Source organism: Rhinolophus sinicus, chromosome 2, assembly GCF_057876585.1.
Source record: "Rhinolophus sinicus isolate RSI-liver-muscle chromosome 2, RSI-T2T, whole genome shotgun sequence".
NCBI classification, from domain to species: domain Eukaryota; kingdom Metazoa; phylum Chordata; class Mammalia; order Chiroptera; family Rhinolophidae; genus Rhinolophus; species Rhinolophus sinicus.
Genome location: NC_142502.1, coordinates 11,306,450 through 11,319,844, shown reverse-complemented (window position 1 = coordinate 11,319,844; position 13,395 = coordinate 11,306,450). Strand labels below are relative to the sequence as shown.

The 13,395-nt window shown below is 41.4% G+C and overlaps 1 protein-coding gene across 2 annotated transcripts in view; it reads right to left on the bottom strand.

Annotated features, from left to right (window-relative positions):
* Positions 1-13,395, bottom strand: part of CNKSR3 (CNKSR family member 3) — a 77,875-nt gene that overhangs the window by 26,586 nt on the left and 37,894 nt on the right. Inside the window, exons 1-4 of one of the 2 annotated variants that reach the window (XM_088795363.1) lie at positions 9,229-9,247; positions 7,864-8,027; positions 1,402-1,604; positions 802-889 (exon numbers count right to left, since the gene is read on the bottom strand). In XM_088795363.1, coding sequence (XP_088651489.1) covers positions 802-889; positions 1,402-1,604; positions 7,864-7,932 — 360 coding nt within the window. In that variant the 5' untranslated portion in view covers positions 7,933-8,027; positions 9,229-9,247. Of the gene's footprint in view, positions 1-801; positions 890-1,401; positions 1,605-7,863; positions 8,028-9,228; positions 9,248-13,395 lie in introns of those variants that run through there. The other variant, XM_019749254.3, reaches the window with a different exon arrangement.

Sequence of the window (13,395 nt, the reverse complement as noted above, 5' to 3'; positions counted from 1 at the left end):
CATGGATTTTCAGAACTGCATGAATTATATGGCATGGTCAGGATTGAGGAAAGGACATTCTTTACTTTTTGCCAAATCAGCAGTGGAAACAAATGTGAGATCACAGAATTTTGGGAGCAAGTGGGATGTGAAAAAAGAACAAGCTCTTCCTTACATTTTATAGCCTCAATTCAATTCAAAACTATTTTACAAGTGTCTGCTAGGTGCCAGGTAATGTGACAGGAAGTGATCTTAGGAGCCGATGGTCTAATAAGAAATATTTTTAAAGTTCAGATGACAGAAACTAGTTAAGTTACAGGTTGACTGATATCAATCTTCCTGGCCCTTACTAAGATACTTGGGGCTGGCCAACGAGCTGCAAGGGAAATTTCCAAACCAGAACATTTGTCAATGTTAGAACCTCCAAGTTTCTTGTCCCTCTGACATGGGGACAGGGAATGAGATACTGGTTGTTCTGTCAGCCTACATCCTAAACAAAGATTATAGTGATATTTAGTTACTCCAGAATGAATTTCTATTAAAACAAAATTAGGTGCTCTTAATATTTTAGAGAAAGTACAGGATGATTAGCTCAACTATTTTAAAACCAAAGAAGGTAATCTTTCAGATAAAGGCCACTGGTCATTTTTCAGAAACCATCTATACAATGCATCTAATTTAAAGCCTTTCCTCTCTCCCGAGTTCTGCTGGGAAGGAAAATGGAGAGAGAGAGAAAGAATGGCACTTCATACCTGCATGTAAACCCTTTGATGAAGAGGAAAAAGGGGAAAAAAGTTCAGGAAGCGACAATAATGCACTCACCTTCTGGACTGTAGTGGTCAGGTCCAAGCAAAGCTGAATGATTTTGTTCTTTGTTACTGAGAAATCAGTGATCCCTGTAAATGGAGCCCTAGAAAGCAACAAAATTCTCTTTAAAAATAAGTGTGAGGGGGTGGAGGAGGAGAACCCATGGGAACGCCACTGTCTGCTGACAAGCACAGCTACACAACAGGCTCATTTAAATTATTTGTTATGTAACTGTTTCCTCTCATGTAACACACAAATGAGGAATCTGAATGAGACAGAAGTGCTAGATTAAAAATTAAAAAAACACATTAAATAAATGAGCCAAGAGAATGAACGTCCCTTCAGGAGCTGACTAACCATCATACAACCAACTAATCATTCACAGTTAACCTCAGTAAAACATCGTTAGCAGCCTTGCTCTTCTCTAAGCTGAGGTTAACTTCTTCCTGCGAGTCACTTCCAAAGAGACCCTACAATCTACCACTGATCCAGAACTACCGGGAAGGCCCCATGGAAGGGACAAGAGACGATGGTTCCTTTTCCTGAGACAAAGTACAGGCCTCTGTGCATCGCGGGCCCTCCTTTCGTGGGACAGTAGAACACGCAGCAACTCACCGGTCCAGCCAAGATAGCAAGGCCTTGGCAGCGTGTATAAGCTCCATCACAGAAGTCAGGAACTCATTGGGGGGCTTGTGGGACGTGTTCCCATCATAAGCCGGACTCTTCCGTCGACTACTTATGTAATTCTGTAAGTTGTGGGAAGATGCTCTCAGTTTCAGAACCAAGTTCTTCATATTATCGGTTTCAAGGCCATAATTCTGTGGGGGTAGGGGGGAAATCAAAGGGGAAAAAATCAAAACAATGTCCAAACTCTCACAATAATTCAAAAATCCCACTGAGTCACTTGAATAACTCCTACAACAGCCACAAAACCCTACATGATTTACCCACAGGGCTGATCTCACCCACTATGGCCACACTGGCCTTCACTCTGTTCCTCCCACAGCCTACTTGTGCCTCAGGGACTTTGTCCTTGTTAGTTCCTCATCCCAAAATGCTCCTCCCACAAATTTTGGTGCAGAAAGCTCCTTCTCATCACTCACATCCTTATTGGTCCAAACATCACCCCTCATCCTTGAGGCTTCCAGGGCCATTTAGAGCAGAGGTTCTCAGCTTGGACCCTACTGACATTGAAAGCTCAATAATTCTTTGTCTGGGTTGTGGGGGGAGGATTCCTGTATGTTGCAGGATGTTTAGCTGCCCTCTACTCATTAGGTATCAGAAGCATCCCCTCCCCAGTATGACAACCAAAAATGCCTCCAGCCATTGCCAAATACCTCCTCCGGTCACTCTTTAGCACCTCACCTATCTGTCATCTCCCTGAACCATCTTGCTTGCTGCTGTCTTCCTCGCTGGGATGCAAGGTCTGTGAGGGCGGGGCACTGCACACTGCTCACAGCTGCATCTCCAACACAGCAGACAATAAAATAGTGATTGAATAGATGGATTTCCATCGGATGCGATTCACACAGAAACAGAGCAGAAGTGACTACACATCAATTCACCTAAAATGTAATTTCCGTCTTGGGAGCTTCTAACCTGTGTTCTTTCTGAATAATGTTCAACTTACTTGGGTGCTTCCAAAAAACCAATTTCATGTGACAATATTGCCTAGACTCACTTTCAGATAAAGAACAAATCCCAGGAAACGACACATAGATCTAAGATGACTTTTACGGAAGGCAGGAGGTGAATTTCTGTGTTATCATCTGTTTTATCATTTTAACAAAAAGTGAAGCTATTTCTGGGGTATATTATACTGTGTTGGTAGCACCCCAAGGCAAGAATGTGGTACCATTTTAAAACTGGGAATAAGATAGTGGCCCACATGACTGAACACGTCCTCTATGCCGGGAAATGGGTTAAGTGCTGGACAAGCATTATCTCAGGTAAATAGCCTGTGAAGCTCATAATGATATTATCTCATTTTATAGGTGAAAAATCTGAGACACAGAGACATTAAATAAATTCTCCAGACTTACACAGCTAATCAGTGATACGGGTGGGGTTCTAATCAAAGCAACCTGCACTGAGGGCACGAGCTTTGGCTCACAATGCTATATGTCCCTCCTTCCACACTCCCTGCCCAAGGAAGGGCAACATGATAAGACAGAAACCAGGGTGGGCAGTAGACAAGAAAAAGAAAAGTGGCCAGTGAGCCTGGATCTAGCTTAAACCAACAAGCTGGTTAACTTCCCCAAATTCCATGCTGACCTGCTCCATGCCCTGTGAAGTGTTAGCAGCTTCTTTCAGCTGTCTGTAGCCATCCAGACCTCATTTCTGAGAGGCCAGTAGGTCATGTTTAGATCTGAGCACTGCTTTTGTCCCCTGCATCTAGCCTGTCCCTTAGCCCTTCCTTTCTCACAGCCCCCATCTCTAATGCCCCAGGGAGGGTGAGCCATGTCCCAAAATCAAGATACATAAAGCATATCAACCTGAAACATAAATATAAATATACCATGAATATAGGGAGTTTGGGAGAACTTTTTTGGGTAGGAAGGGGCAAGATGTTAAGTAATAATAACATGTTAGCCCTAATGAAAACCATCCTCACTTTACTAGATTTTATCTGAAGTTTAAATTTATGTTGTTTCCTAGCATAATAAAAAATCTTTTTTAAAAAATTTAGATAGACATTTTTTACAGTTAAGTTAGTATAAATATTAATAAAATCTTCCCAGATCTATTAACTGAAAAATGTTTTCTTCAAGCTTTAAAAAGGAATTTCATTAAAAAAATGAGTGTCCTGTATGTATGTTCTATCTAAACCTTACATTTCTTTTTTTTTCTCACTGTCACTTTCTAGAGATTAAAATATAGTATTGTCCTCCAATACAGAGGCAAAAATTTTAAAAAATGGATTTTCATCATGGCTTTTTCAATTCAGAGAATCAAAGACTCACGAGTGAATGGCTAAAGGGCCATGTGACACAGCTTGCTCTAAAAGACTGGTGCTATGATTAAAAGGAACTGGCCCCTCCTTCAGTATCACGCAGCCTGTCAACTTACATCAAGAGTTCTGAACTAAAAGCAGGAAAGTCAGCTTTCTAGATAGTCAACGTCACCATAAATTACTTGGAACTTTCATTGCTATACACGTTTACTTCTTGAACTCAAGTAGGATTACATGCCTGTCAGTGTTGCTAGAACGTTTAAACTTCAATCTACAAACCCACCACTTTTAATATTAAAATAAAGGGGAGTGTAGCTTCTTATTAACTGGTTCTTTTCATTTCCACTCAATTTGCTCTGATTCTTTTTATTTTCCCCCCAAAACAAATCATGGGACTGGAAAGATGGATAGATATAACTCTAATAAAGAATAATTTTTAAAAGGAGGAAGGAAGGAGCAAAGTAAGGAAGGAAAATTCCTTACCCTTGCACCCCGTTCCACAATAACAAGGGAACAAGAAACTGATTATATTAGCTCAAATAAACCTCTACTGTAGAAACATAATCAGGAAAGGATTATTGACTTAAGTGCCCCACAATGAAAGACAGAAAAGGAATAATTTCTCAGGCCAGATTTGATTATTTTCACTCATCTTTTCCCTTCTGTCTCCTTCAGAAATTGCTTTAGGATAAGGTATCAAGAAAATACAAACTAGGTAAGAAATGAAGTGAGTCTCCAAAAATCTACAAACATACGAAAAATTTTCCACCGAGATCTCACTTCATGAGAAGTCGGCCATCAGCGGTCATATCCCGGTCTAGTAGAGAAACAACACAGGGGACAGGAGAAAAGGAAACATAGATTCTCCCCGTTCTGGTGCCTTCAATTGTACACATTTCAGCTGAGGACGAATCTGACACAACTTCTCTTGTACCTTCTTTTCCCATTCCTCCTAGTTCTGTTCATTATCTAATATATGCAGTTAAGGAATGTCAGAGACACATAATCAAAACCATCTTATCGACTTGGGTCAATTAAGTTGCAACCTAAGAAATACACTTCACAGTTTCCCTAAAGGCATTTAATAAGCTCATAAGCAAGATCCAGTTAAACACAAATTGCCAGCAAAGATTACTCCTCCTGCATGGTGTCTCCCCGTAAGAAAAAAAGGGTAACAGTTTTCAATGATTTGCCATGTGGGTAAATGATGAACAGTGAATACTCTTAGGGGTACAGAGTGTACAGAAGTACTCTGGGCAGGTGGATACATTATAGGTGTTTCATTTAATCACACATTTAGGTGGCATCACTTAACACATGGACTGATTCAACCTTGTTCACTTTCTTAGACTACTTCAACCTGAAAAACACATCTGCCCCTGCCTTGGTCTTCAGGTAACTAGGGTCTCATTGATTTGGCAAAGAAAACAGGTGACAATCATACTTTCTTAAATCTCAACCACATCGCCTAGACCAATGCTGTTCCCCAGACCTTGCTGCTCTGACGAACACATTCTCTATTTGCACTGTCCAAATATGGCAGTCAGTAGCCACAGGAGCTACTGAACACTTGAAATGTCGCTACTGTGACTGAGGAACTGAGTTTTATTTCATTTGAATGTAAATAGTCATATGTGGCAGATAGCTCTCCTACTGGACAGAACAACTCTTGAGTCTGTCCCAGCTGGCCACTGCCCCAGAGATAGAGGGGAAAACACTGGGCTCTGACTCTGAATTTAATACCGGGAAGCAGTCTTGGTTCTGCCTCATCATGCAAGTGACTGTGTTAAGCCACCACTCCAGCCCTCCAAGGTCAACATTCACCAAAGGCAGCTTCTCTCCTTGCTCTCCATCCACGCGTACCCAGCTATCTGTGGTCCATCTGCTCACTGGTTTTGGAGTCTTAACCAATACCCAGCCCCTCTTTTAGGTTCCTATGCATTCTATCTGTCCTTTTCTTTCCAAAACTTTCCAATGGTTTTGTTTTTCCCTCCCCCTTCCTTACTTCTAACTCTATTCATTTCCTGTCCATCATAAAATTAACATCCGCTAAATTCAGTTTACATAAAAACCTCTTTTATGACACCAGGACCAACTGCAATACACATTAACTAGCCAGGGGATGGACTGTTCAAGGCAAAAAACTTATCACACACACAAAAAAAATTACCAACTTACATATACAAAGATCTATGTGATCTAAGTGGATCAAAGAGACAGTGTAATTAATATATACATTATAATAAGACAATTTTAAAAGGAGATTAGATCAAGACAAAAAGCTATTTTAGTAAAACTCTCTAAAATCCTCCCCAGCCCAGAAAAGGAGTCTTCGTTTGTGAACCCTCCCGTCGTGACCCTCCTGTCAGATGCATTCACTGGCACTCTCCTGCACAAAGCATGTCCAGAACGAGTCTGAGGTCAAAACTTTGTCTACAAAGGAAATGAGAAGGAAATTGTAGGAGATAAAACACAGCTTTAGGTTCTGGCGTTGGTCCAGCTTTGTTCATTTTAGTTCTAATATTTTAAGAGGTAGGGAAGGGGGAAAGCAAAGAGAGGCAGCTGTTACATGTATTATCCCACTCGCTGTACACAGCATGCCTCCTGTCTGCCCTTCCTCCTCACCTATTGTGGATTTCAAAGTGATTTACCTGTCCTCAGAGTCCTAGCGCAAAGTTCAAAGAGACGATTCAAATTAGCAGAAAAGACCAAAAGGCGTTGTTCCCAGGGAGCATAATAAAAGTCAACTCAAACACGTTTCACTGTATAAAAGAACATACAGTTTTAAGAATACACTGGACTCTTAGACATCTTCTGGGCAGTGCAAAACACTTGCACGCTAATACACGGCCACTTCCAGGGGAACGTTACTGTACAGATGAGGAAAACAGACACTACCGTTGCCCTGGAGGTCGCAGAGTGAAAAGCGTGTAGCAGAGCCAGGATGAGAAGGCAGAAAGCCTGCCTCCAGGGCCAGCACTCACACCACTTGGCCACGGCGTCTCCCCTGTGGCAGCTCATTTATCAACCACAAATAATTTCCCCATTACTTTCCTAAACAAGAGCAGCGCATCTCAGAGCCAAAGACAAGCCTCTGTCCATTTTAAGAAAAAGAACAGGCACAATGCAGCAAGTGTTATACAATCAATGGAACGCAGACCAGCAATGGCAGAATAATCGGGAGTGCATTCTTTCCCACCATTCTCAGTGATGTATTGTCTAGACCCCTGGCTCAGGTTCATGGCGTTACTAACCCAGCTTGAATGCTGCCCAGTCTGTCCAAATCCTGACAGTTTAGGAAACTCCATCCTTAGCATGGCACCATGACAGGTAGAGTGGATCCCACCGTATGCCAACCAGTTTATAAACACAATGCCCTTACAGGTGTTTTTTAGCCCACACCTACAAGAGCTCCCCCTACAGCCACAGGTGTTCATACACGAGTCAGCATCTGGCAGGGTTTAACTTAGTCCCAGTCAAGCCAAAGCTCAGACATCTGCGAAATGGAACTGAGTTCACATTTTTCCCCATTGAGCTACCATTTCATAGGTTATTTCAAGCATGAGCATCAGTTATTTAAATATCACAAATAGCTGTGAAACATAAAAACGCTTTTTATAGTAACAAAAACGGACACGAAACTCAGAACCCATTTCTCACCTCAATTTAGAGGATATTTTCATTCAGGACTAGTTCCACCTTTTTAATTTTTATAAAAGATAAAGAAGACTAACACAGGCTTCGTCCATAAGAGGCAAACTTTAACCACTAAGGGCAAGATAGTAAGCATTTTAGGCTTTAGGAGACCATAGAGCCCTGGTACAAACTACTCAATTCTGCCATTGTGACAAAAAGCAGCCACAGACAACATGTAAATGAATGGGCATGGCAGTGTCCCAATAAAACTTTATTTACAAAAACAGTGGGCCAGATTTAATCACAGGCCACAGTTTGCCAAGTCTTAATCTAGAAAATGCTTTCTTTTCTTCCCTTTCTATGTTGTCTTCAGCTCACTTCAATGGATCATTAAGAAAACGACGATACGTTAAATTGCAAACGATGATTTAAGAGCAAAAGTTCTAAAGCACGTCATCATGGTACAGCTCCCCTTGTCCTGAACTAACCAGTGCACAGAGAAGGTCGACGGCCTCCAACACAAGTTCCTGGTGTCCAATTCGTGTGACACCCAGCATCTCAAGATCCTGATGGGAAATCTGCAGCAGCTGCTCTCCATTTATCTTCTCCCGTTCAAACTTGTGGACATACTGCTGCAGGCAATCATCTAACCCTACCAAAAAAGCAAAAAAGGCCATTATTGTCATTTTGTTCCTTTACTCACAAAACTGCCCACATTTCAGTCAACCTAAGAAATCACCAATTACGTTCCACTCTTTGAGAGTCTGCATAACACGTATCCCACTTGATGGACACCATTCAAGTGTGTCCTCATCGTTTCATCTCATACAGATTTTAAATGTGCAGCTTAAAATTTCCAAATGGATCTGGCAGTTTCGTGAGTTACCGTCCCATTCCCTTTTAGCTAAATGAATAAACACCAAACCCCTGTGGACTTGAAATGCTAGTTTTCTGTACTAGACATAGATGGCTGTTTGCTAAGCAACTTTTCCTTTGGGAAACCATCCCTCTCCCAGCCCATGTGATCCCAGTGGGCCTACCGTCAAGATGCTTTGCCACAGTGGTTCCCCCAATATTTCATCTACCAGACAGTACTAGGTTCTGGGTTGACTATGTGACTCAAGCAGGACCAATTAATATCTTCTTGATATTTGATATATGGACACAGGAAGACAGAGGGTCTTCCTTTCCAAATGGAAGTCACAAGGACACAACCTTGGCAATGCTGGCAGTCATTTTTCTGATCAGTTTTCTGAATATAAATCCGTTTGAGAGAGAGAAAAAAAAGCCCCAGTAATGTCCTCTATGCCTGTCCCTTGCACCTGAAAAATTTCTAATGAACACAGAATCTAAAAGAGAAGGTACCAGCAGCAGTACCAGAGAAAGACAACATTAAATGGGTTAGCTTGTGGGATTTTTCCAGGCCACATACTACTGCCAACAGTGTTGCATTCTGGTGTTCCTACACAATGATTAAAATAGGACAGCCACAAACAACTTAGGAATCTGTATTCCTGACCAGGGAACTCTCTGGTCAACTTGTTTTAATGGTTTTGCTGGAATAAAATTTTATCTGAATTAATTGAACTATTGAAGCCAAAAATAAAAGCCATCATAGTGTTTTAAACGACTAGATTTATACAAATCAATCCCAACACAAAGGATAAAAACACAATTTAACTAGAACAATGTATGTAGAAGGCATGCTGTTGTATCCTCCCCGCCTCAAACACACACACACACACACACACACACACACACACACACACACACACTCTCTAACACTCTATCTACCCCGCTGCTATGTGGGTACCCTCTGGACTAGGAAACGTAGACACAAGTCTAGCACTTACTTCTGGCAATACTGAAGTCCACGGATCTTAAAATCTGATGCTAGGCTAAACGACATCTCTGTCCCACAAACCTTCCGCATTTGCCTCCTGGTAAGATATAGCAAGAGGAGCAATTTCCTGATAACCATTTGGGGCTATTAAATATCGGAAGAGGAGGTAAGAAATAACTGTATGGTAACCAGATGAATTGGAACCAACTCATGTTCCCTGAAGTGACATCTGTCTAGCAGAGGGGCTCTGTCAGACACTCAGCACGTGAGGTTGGGGACATTGATATAAACCCAGCTCCACTTTGATGGCCTTGAGCCACAAGTGAATTCTATGGCACAGGAGTCAGGCAGGCACTGGAGGCCACACAAGTCAGCAAGTATTGACAGCAATGCCCCATGTGGGCTGCAGAAGCTGGGTCTCAGCACCCGGAGCCAACCAGGGTGTCTGCAGAGGGCCAGTAGCCATCTGCGCAGGTAATAGTGACAACGGCCAAGAGCCAAGGCGAGCCTCCTAACAACTCTATTCCTACTTCATAGATGACTGAATTAGGGCTACATAACCTGTCCACATTCAGAGCTTGCAAAATGCTAAGAGAAGGATGTTTATAGCCGTTTTCTTCCGCTTGATAAGGAAGAAAAGAGATCGAATCCAAATCAAGGTCTATCTGACACAAGTCCTGCTCGTTTGCATCCCAGCTGGCAAGCACAGGATTATGAAAATGCCTCTCCAAGCATCTCCCTAAACAAGCAGTAAGGTCTAATTATAAAAGTTATTAAAACAGAATCATGGAATCTTAGAGGTATTTAGAAGGTACTTCAGATCTCACTGAGTCCAAAAAATTGGGCAAGTACGGACAAAAGACTAATTACTGTAAATTTTACCCTGCAACACTTAGGCAGTTCTGAGCCAGATCACAACAATACCCTATAGTCTCCCCGCCCTCAGGATGTTGTCTTCCCTTGCCTACTTTTAACCCTTGTTATGGCTGAATTGTGCCTCCCCAAGATTCAAATGTTGAAGTCCTAACCCCCAGTAGCTCAGAACATGACTTCTGGAAATAGCATCTTTAAAGAGAAGATTAAGTTAAAATGAGGTCACATGGGTGGACCCGAATCCAATATGGCTGGTTTCCTTATAAGAAGAGGAGACACACAACGAGGGAAGACCATGTGAAGACACAGGGAGAAGACGGCCATCACAAGCCAAGGAGAGAGGCCTCAGAAGAAACCAACCTTGCCGACACTGTGATCTCAAACCTCTGATTTCCAGAACTGCAGAAAATACATTTCTGTTGTTTCAGCCACCCAGTCTGTGGGACTTGGTTATGGCAACCCTAGCAAACCAACATAAACCTAATAACATTTTATTTCATATTCATCCACATGTGATAAACTCTTTCCTAAACAAAATAAACAAGGCCCAATGACCAACTTAACTGAAATTCATGTTCCCTATGCCAAGCAAGTTCATTGCTCAAAATATAAACATAAAACTAAGAGACCCATATTAGCTTTCATGGGCAGAATAAATTAGTCCATTAAAATTAAAGTGAAGAAACCATGCACAGTGGATGTTCATTAAACTTCATCCCTTTATAATAAGTAGAAATAAAGATGAGGCCGGATTTCTCTTTTAACTAACTGGGGAAAGTTTCACCGAAGAAGCAGGATTTCAGAAGTAGCTTTACAGCATTAAGGAATTATTTTAGACAGACAGAAAAAGGTTGAGATGGGAGGTCTGGTGAGGATTCTACATAGAATGAAGGGTGAAAAATTATCAGAGATTGAAAACTGAAGAATACAGAACATTTCCCCGAAAAAGAGGCCACAATCTCCTTGAGGATTCTGAGGGAATATAAATGATCTAACCTCAAATAATCAAAAGATCCCTGAGATGTAGAGGAATTATCAAGCAGAAATATCCTGGTGCTACCTAACTCAAAACAGAATCCAGAGTGGCTTTTTAAAGACTTTCCCCTCAAGGGACACATATATTGAGTATGCTAAGTTTTAAATAGTATTGCTCCTAGTTTTATTATTCCAATACATTATGGTCCATTGTTCAGTTATCCTATTGTTTAGAATACAATTAAAAATTTATAAACAGCTAAATCAAACTATTATGCAGTCCCACAAAGGAGGGGGAAAAAATTGCCAATTTCAAGAAAGCCAGTTTTAGAATTTGCAATAAACCAAACACTTTTAACTATTTGTCAAATAGTTAAAATAGTGCCTATTTGCCAGTTCTTTGCTTCAAGGGGAACTTACAGAAAGTCTAGCAGGACCAAGAGAAAAACGAAATGAAATCAAATGAGATTTAACACATTCCATTTACACAAATTAAGTTAAATAAATAATTCAATGTGAAAAGAATTGTGGAGGAAAAGGAGAGGGGGCTCCCACAGAATGGGAGCCAGAGAAACAGAGGGCACAAACTCCCTCCACTGTCACCAAATCGGGCTGTAAATAATCCTAAACTTTCAAAGAAATCCCAAATGCAAAAAGGATAAAAAGAAATCTTTTATGGTTTTAAAAAAATACTGTTTTATGATTTATATCAGAAAGTGGCCGGGCAGTGGCTAAGAGCCTGAGTTCCAATGCCAGTCTTAATTTTTACTAACTGTGCACCTACATAGGGCAAGTCACTCATTTGTGGCCCTGGCTGATCCCAGCATGTAAAGGAACCCCATAACCTCTGCCCTCCCTGTGCGTCCTGTTGGCTCCCTTCACAGGACTCAGCAAATGTGTGAGTATTTGTTCATGATCCTGTATGTGCCTCTCCCTTTCTCTAATACATAGGACTGCAACCATGCCTGTCTTGATTATTTGTCATTACACTTTGTACATTACAAGGCACAGAGGAGGCACTCAAATACAAGTTGGATGAGAGAGAAAAAAAGAAGGAAAACCCAGTTGAGGTTGAAGACTATAGTTTAGAAGCTATAAATCGATGAGGTTGTATGATCCCCCCCTCAACCTGTCAGAATTCTTCCTAGTGAAGCTGTCCAACTCTCACCTTCTCCCTTTGTTTCATTAACCCTGTGACAAGAACTGTGGACATTCGCAATGGGAAATTAGGAAGGAAGGTCCCAGCCCTCGCAGCTTCGGTGTACGCAGTGTCAGGGGAAGAGTCATTTACATTCCTCAACACAAAATTCCCACAAGGTTGACATAATCATATCTTGATAGGACATCAGCTCTCATTTCTGGAGTGATTAAAGTGAAGCTTTTCCCTGATTTTCCAGAAAACCCAGGCTTTACTACACTCTAGGGGCCAACACATGCCCAATGTCCTATGCTACTTGAGTGACATTACTCTCACAGGTTCTCTCCTCTCATAAAGTCACCTTTATATTGTGCAGGAGGAAGAAGAGCATGGGGGCCTATAGCTCGAATTCTTTCCAGCTATGTGACCTCAAGCAGGTGACTTCACCTGTTCACTAAAGTATGAAATGCGGGGGCTAGGAAGTTGATCCCATAGTCCCACCAGTGCAACATTTCTATGATGCTGCAATCTCAGGGTACTTACTACCTTCTTCCCATCTTCAAATTAATAAGACACCACAGTCACCCAAATCCCTGTGAACAGAAAGGTCAAGGGCTCAAATATGAAAGCCAGTTTCCATCAACAGGGCAGGTAATTGGCACTAGATATGTATAGTCACTGACATGTAAAAACTAGGACTTCTGAGGTTATACATTATAAGATCGTAAAGGCCCAGGATTAGAGCAGAATTTTAAAGATCATACTCTTGCTTTTTGTATCATACTTAACAGAAAACCAGGTCTTCTGCTGACTCAGCAGGGACTGACTCAGGACGCAGAGCCATCGGAAGAGCAGATGAGGAGATGTCCGGAGAGCTTTCTGAGCCACTCAAAAGAAAAAAAAAAAGTTCTACATGCACAAACATTGCCATTGACATACAGTACAAAGTATAGACCTTCTAAGTACACTAAAGAAAGTCACAGGCCTGAATGAACGACAAAGCCTAAGCTGCCAACATCCTTGCCTGAGTGCTATCATCGTACAGGAGCAAATTCAGGTGAAAAACCACCAAGAGTTCCTCATTGGGTGAAAAAAACACGAGCGTTTTGGTCTTAGACCTGCAAAATTGATGGCTTCAAATACATTCTAACATCTTTAATGCGAAAATCAATAGGATTGATAGAGTGTACA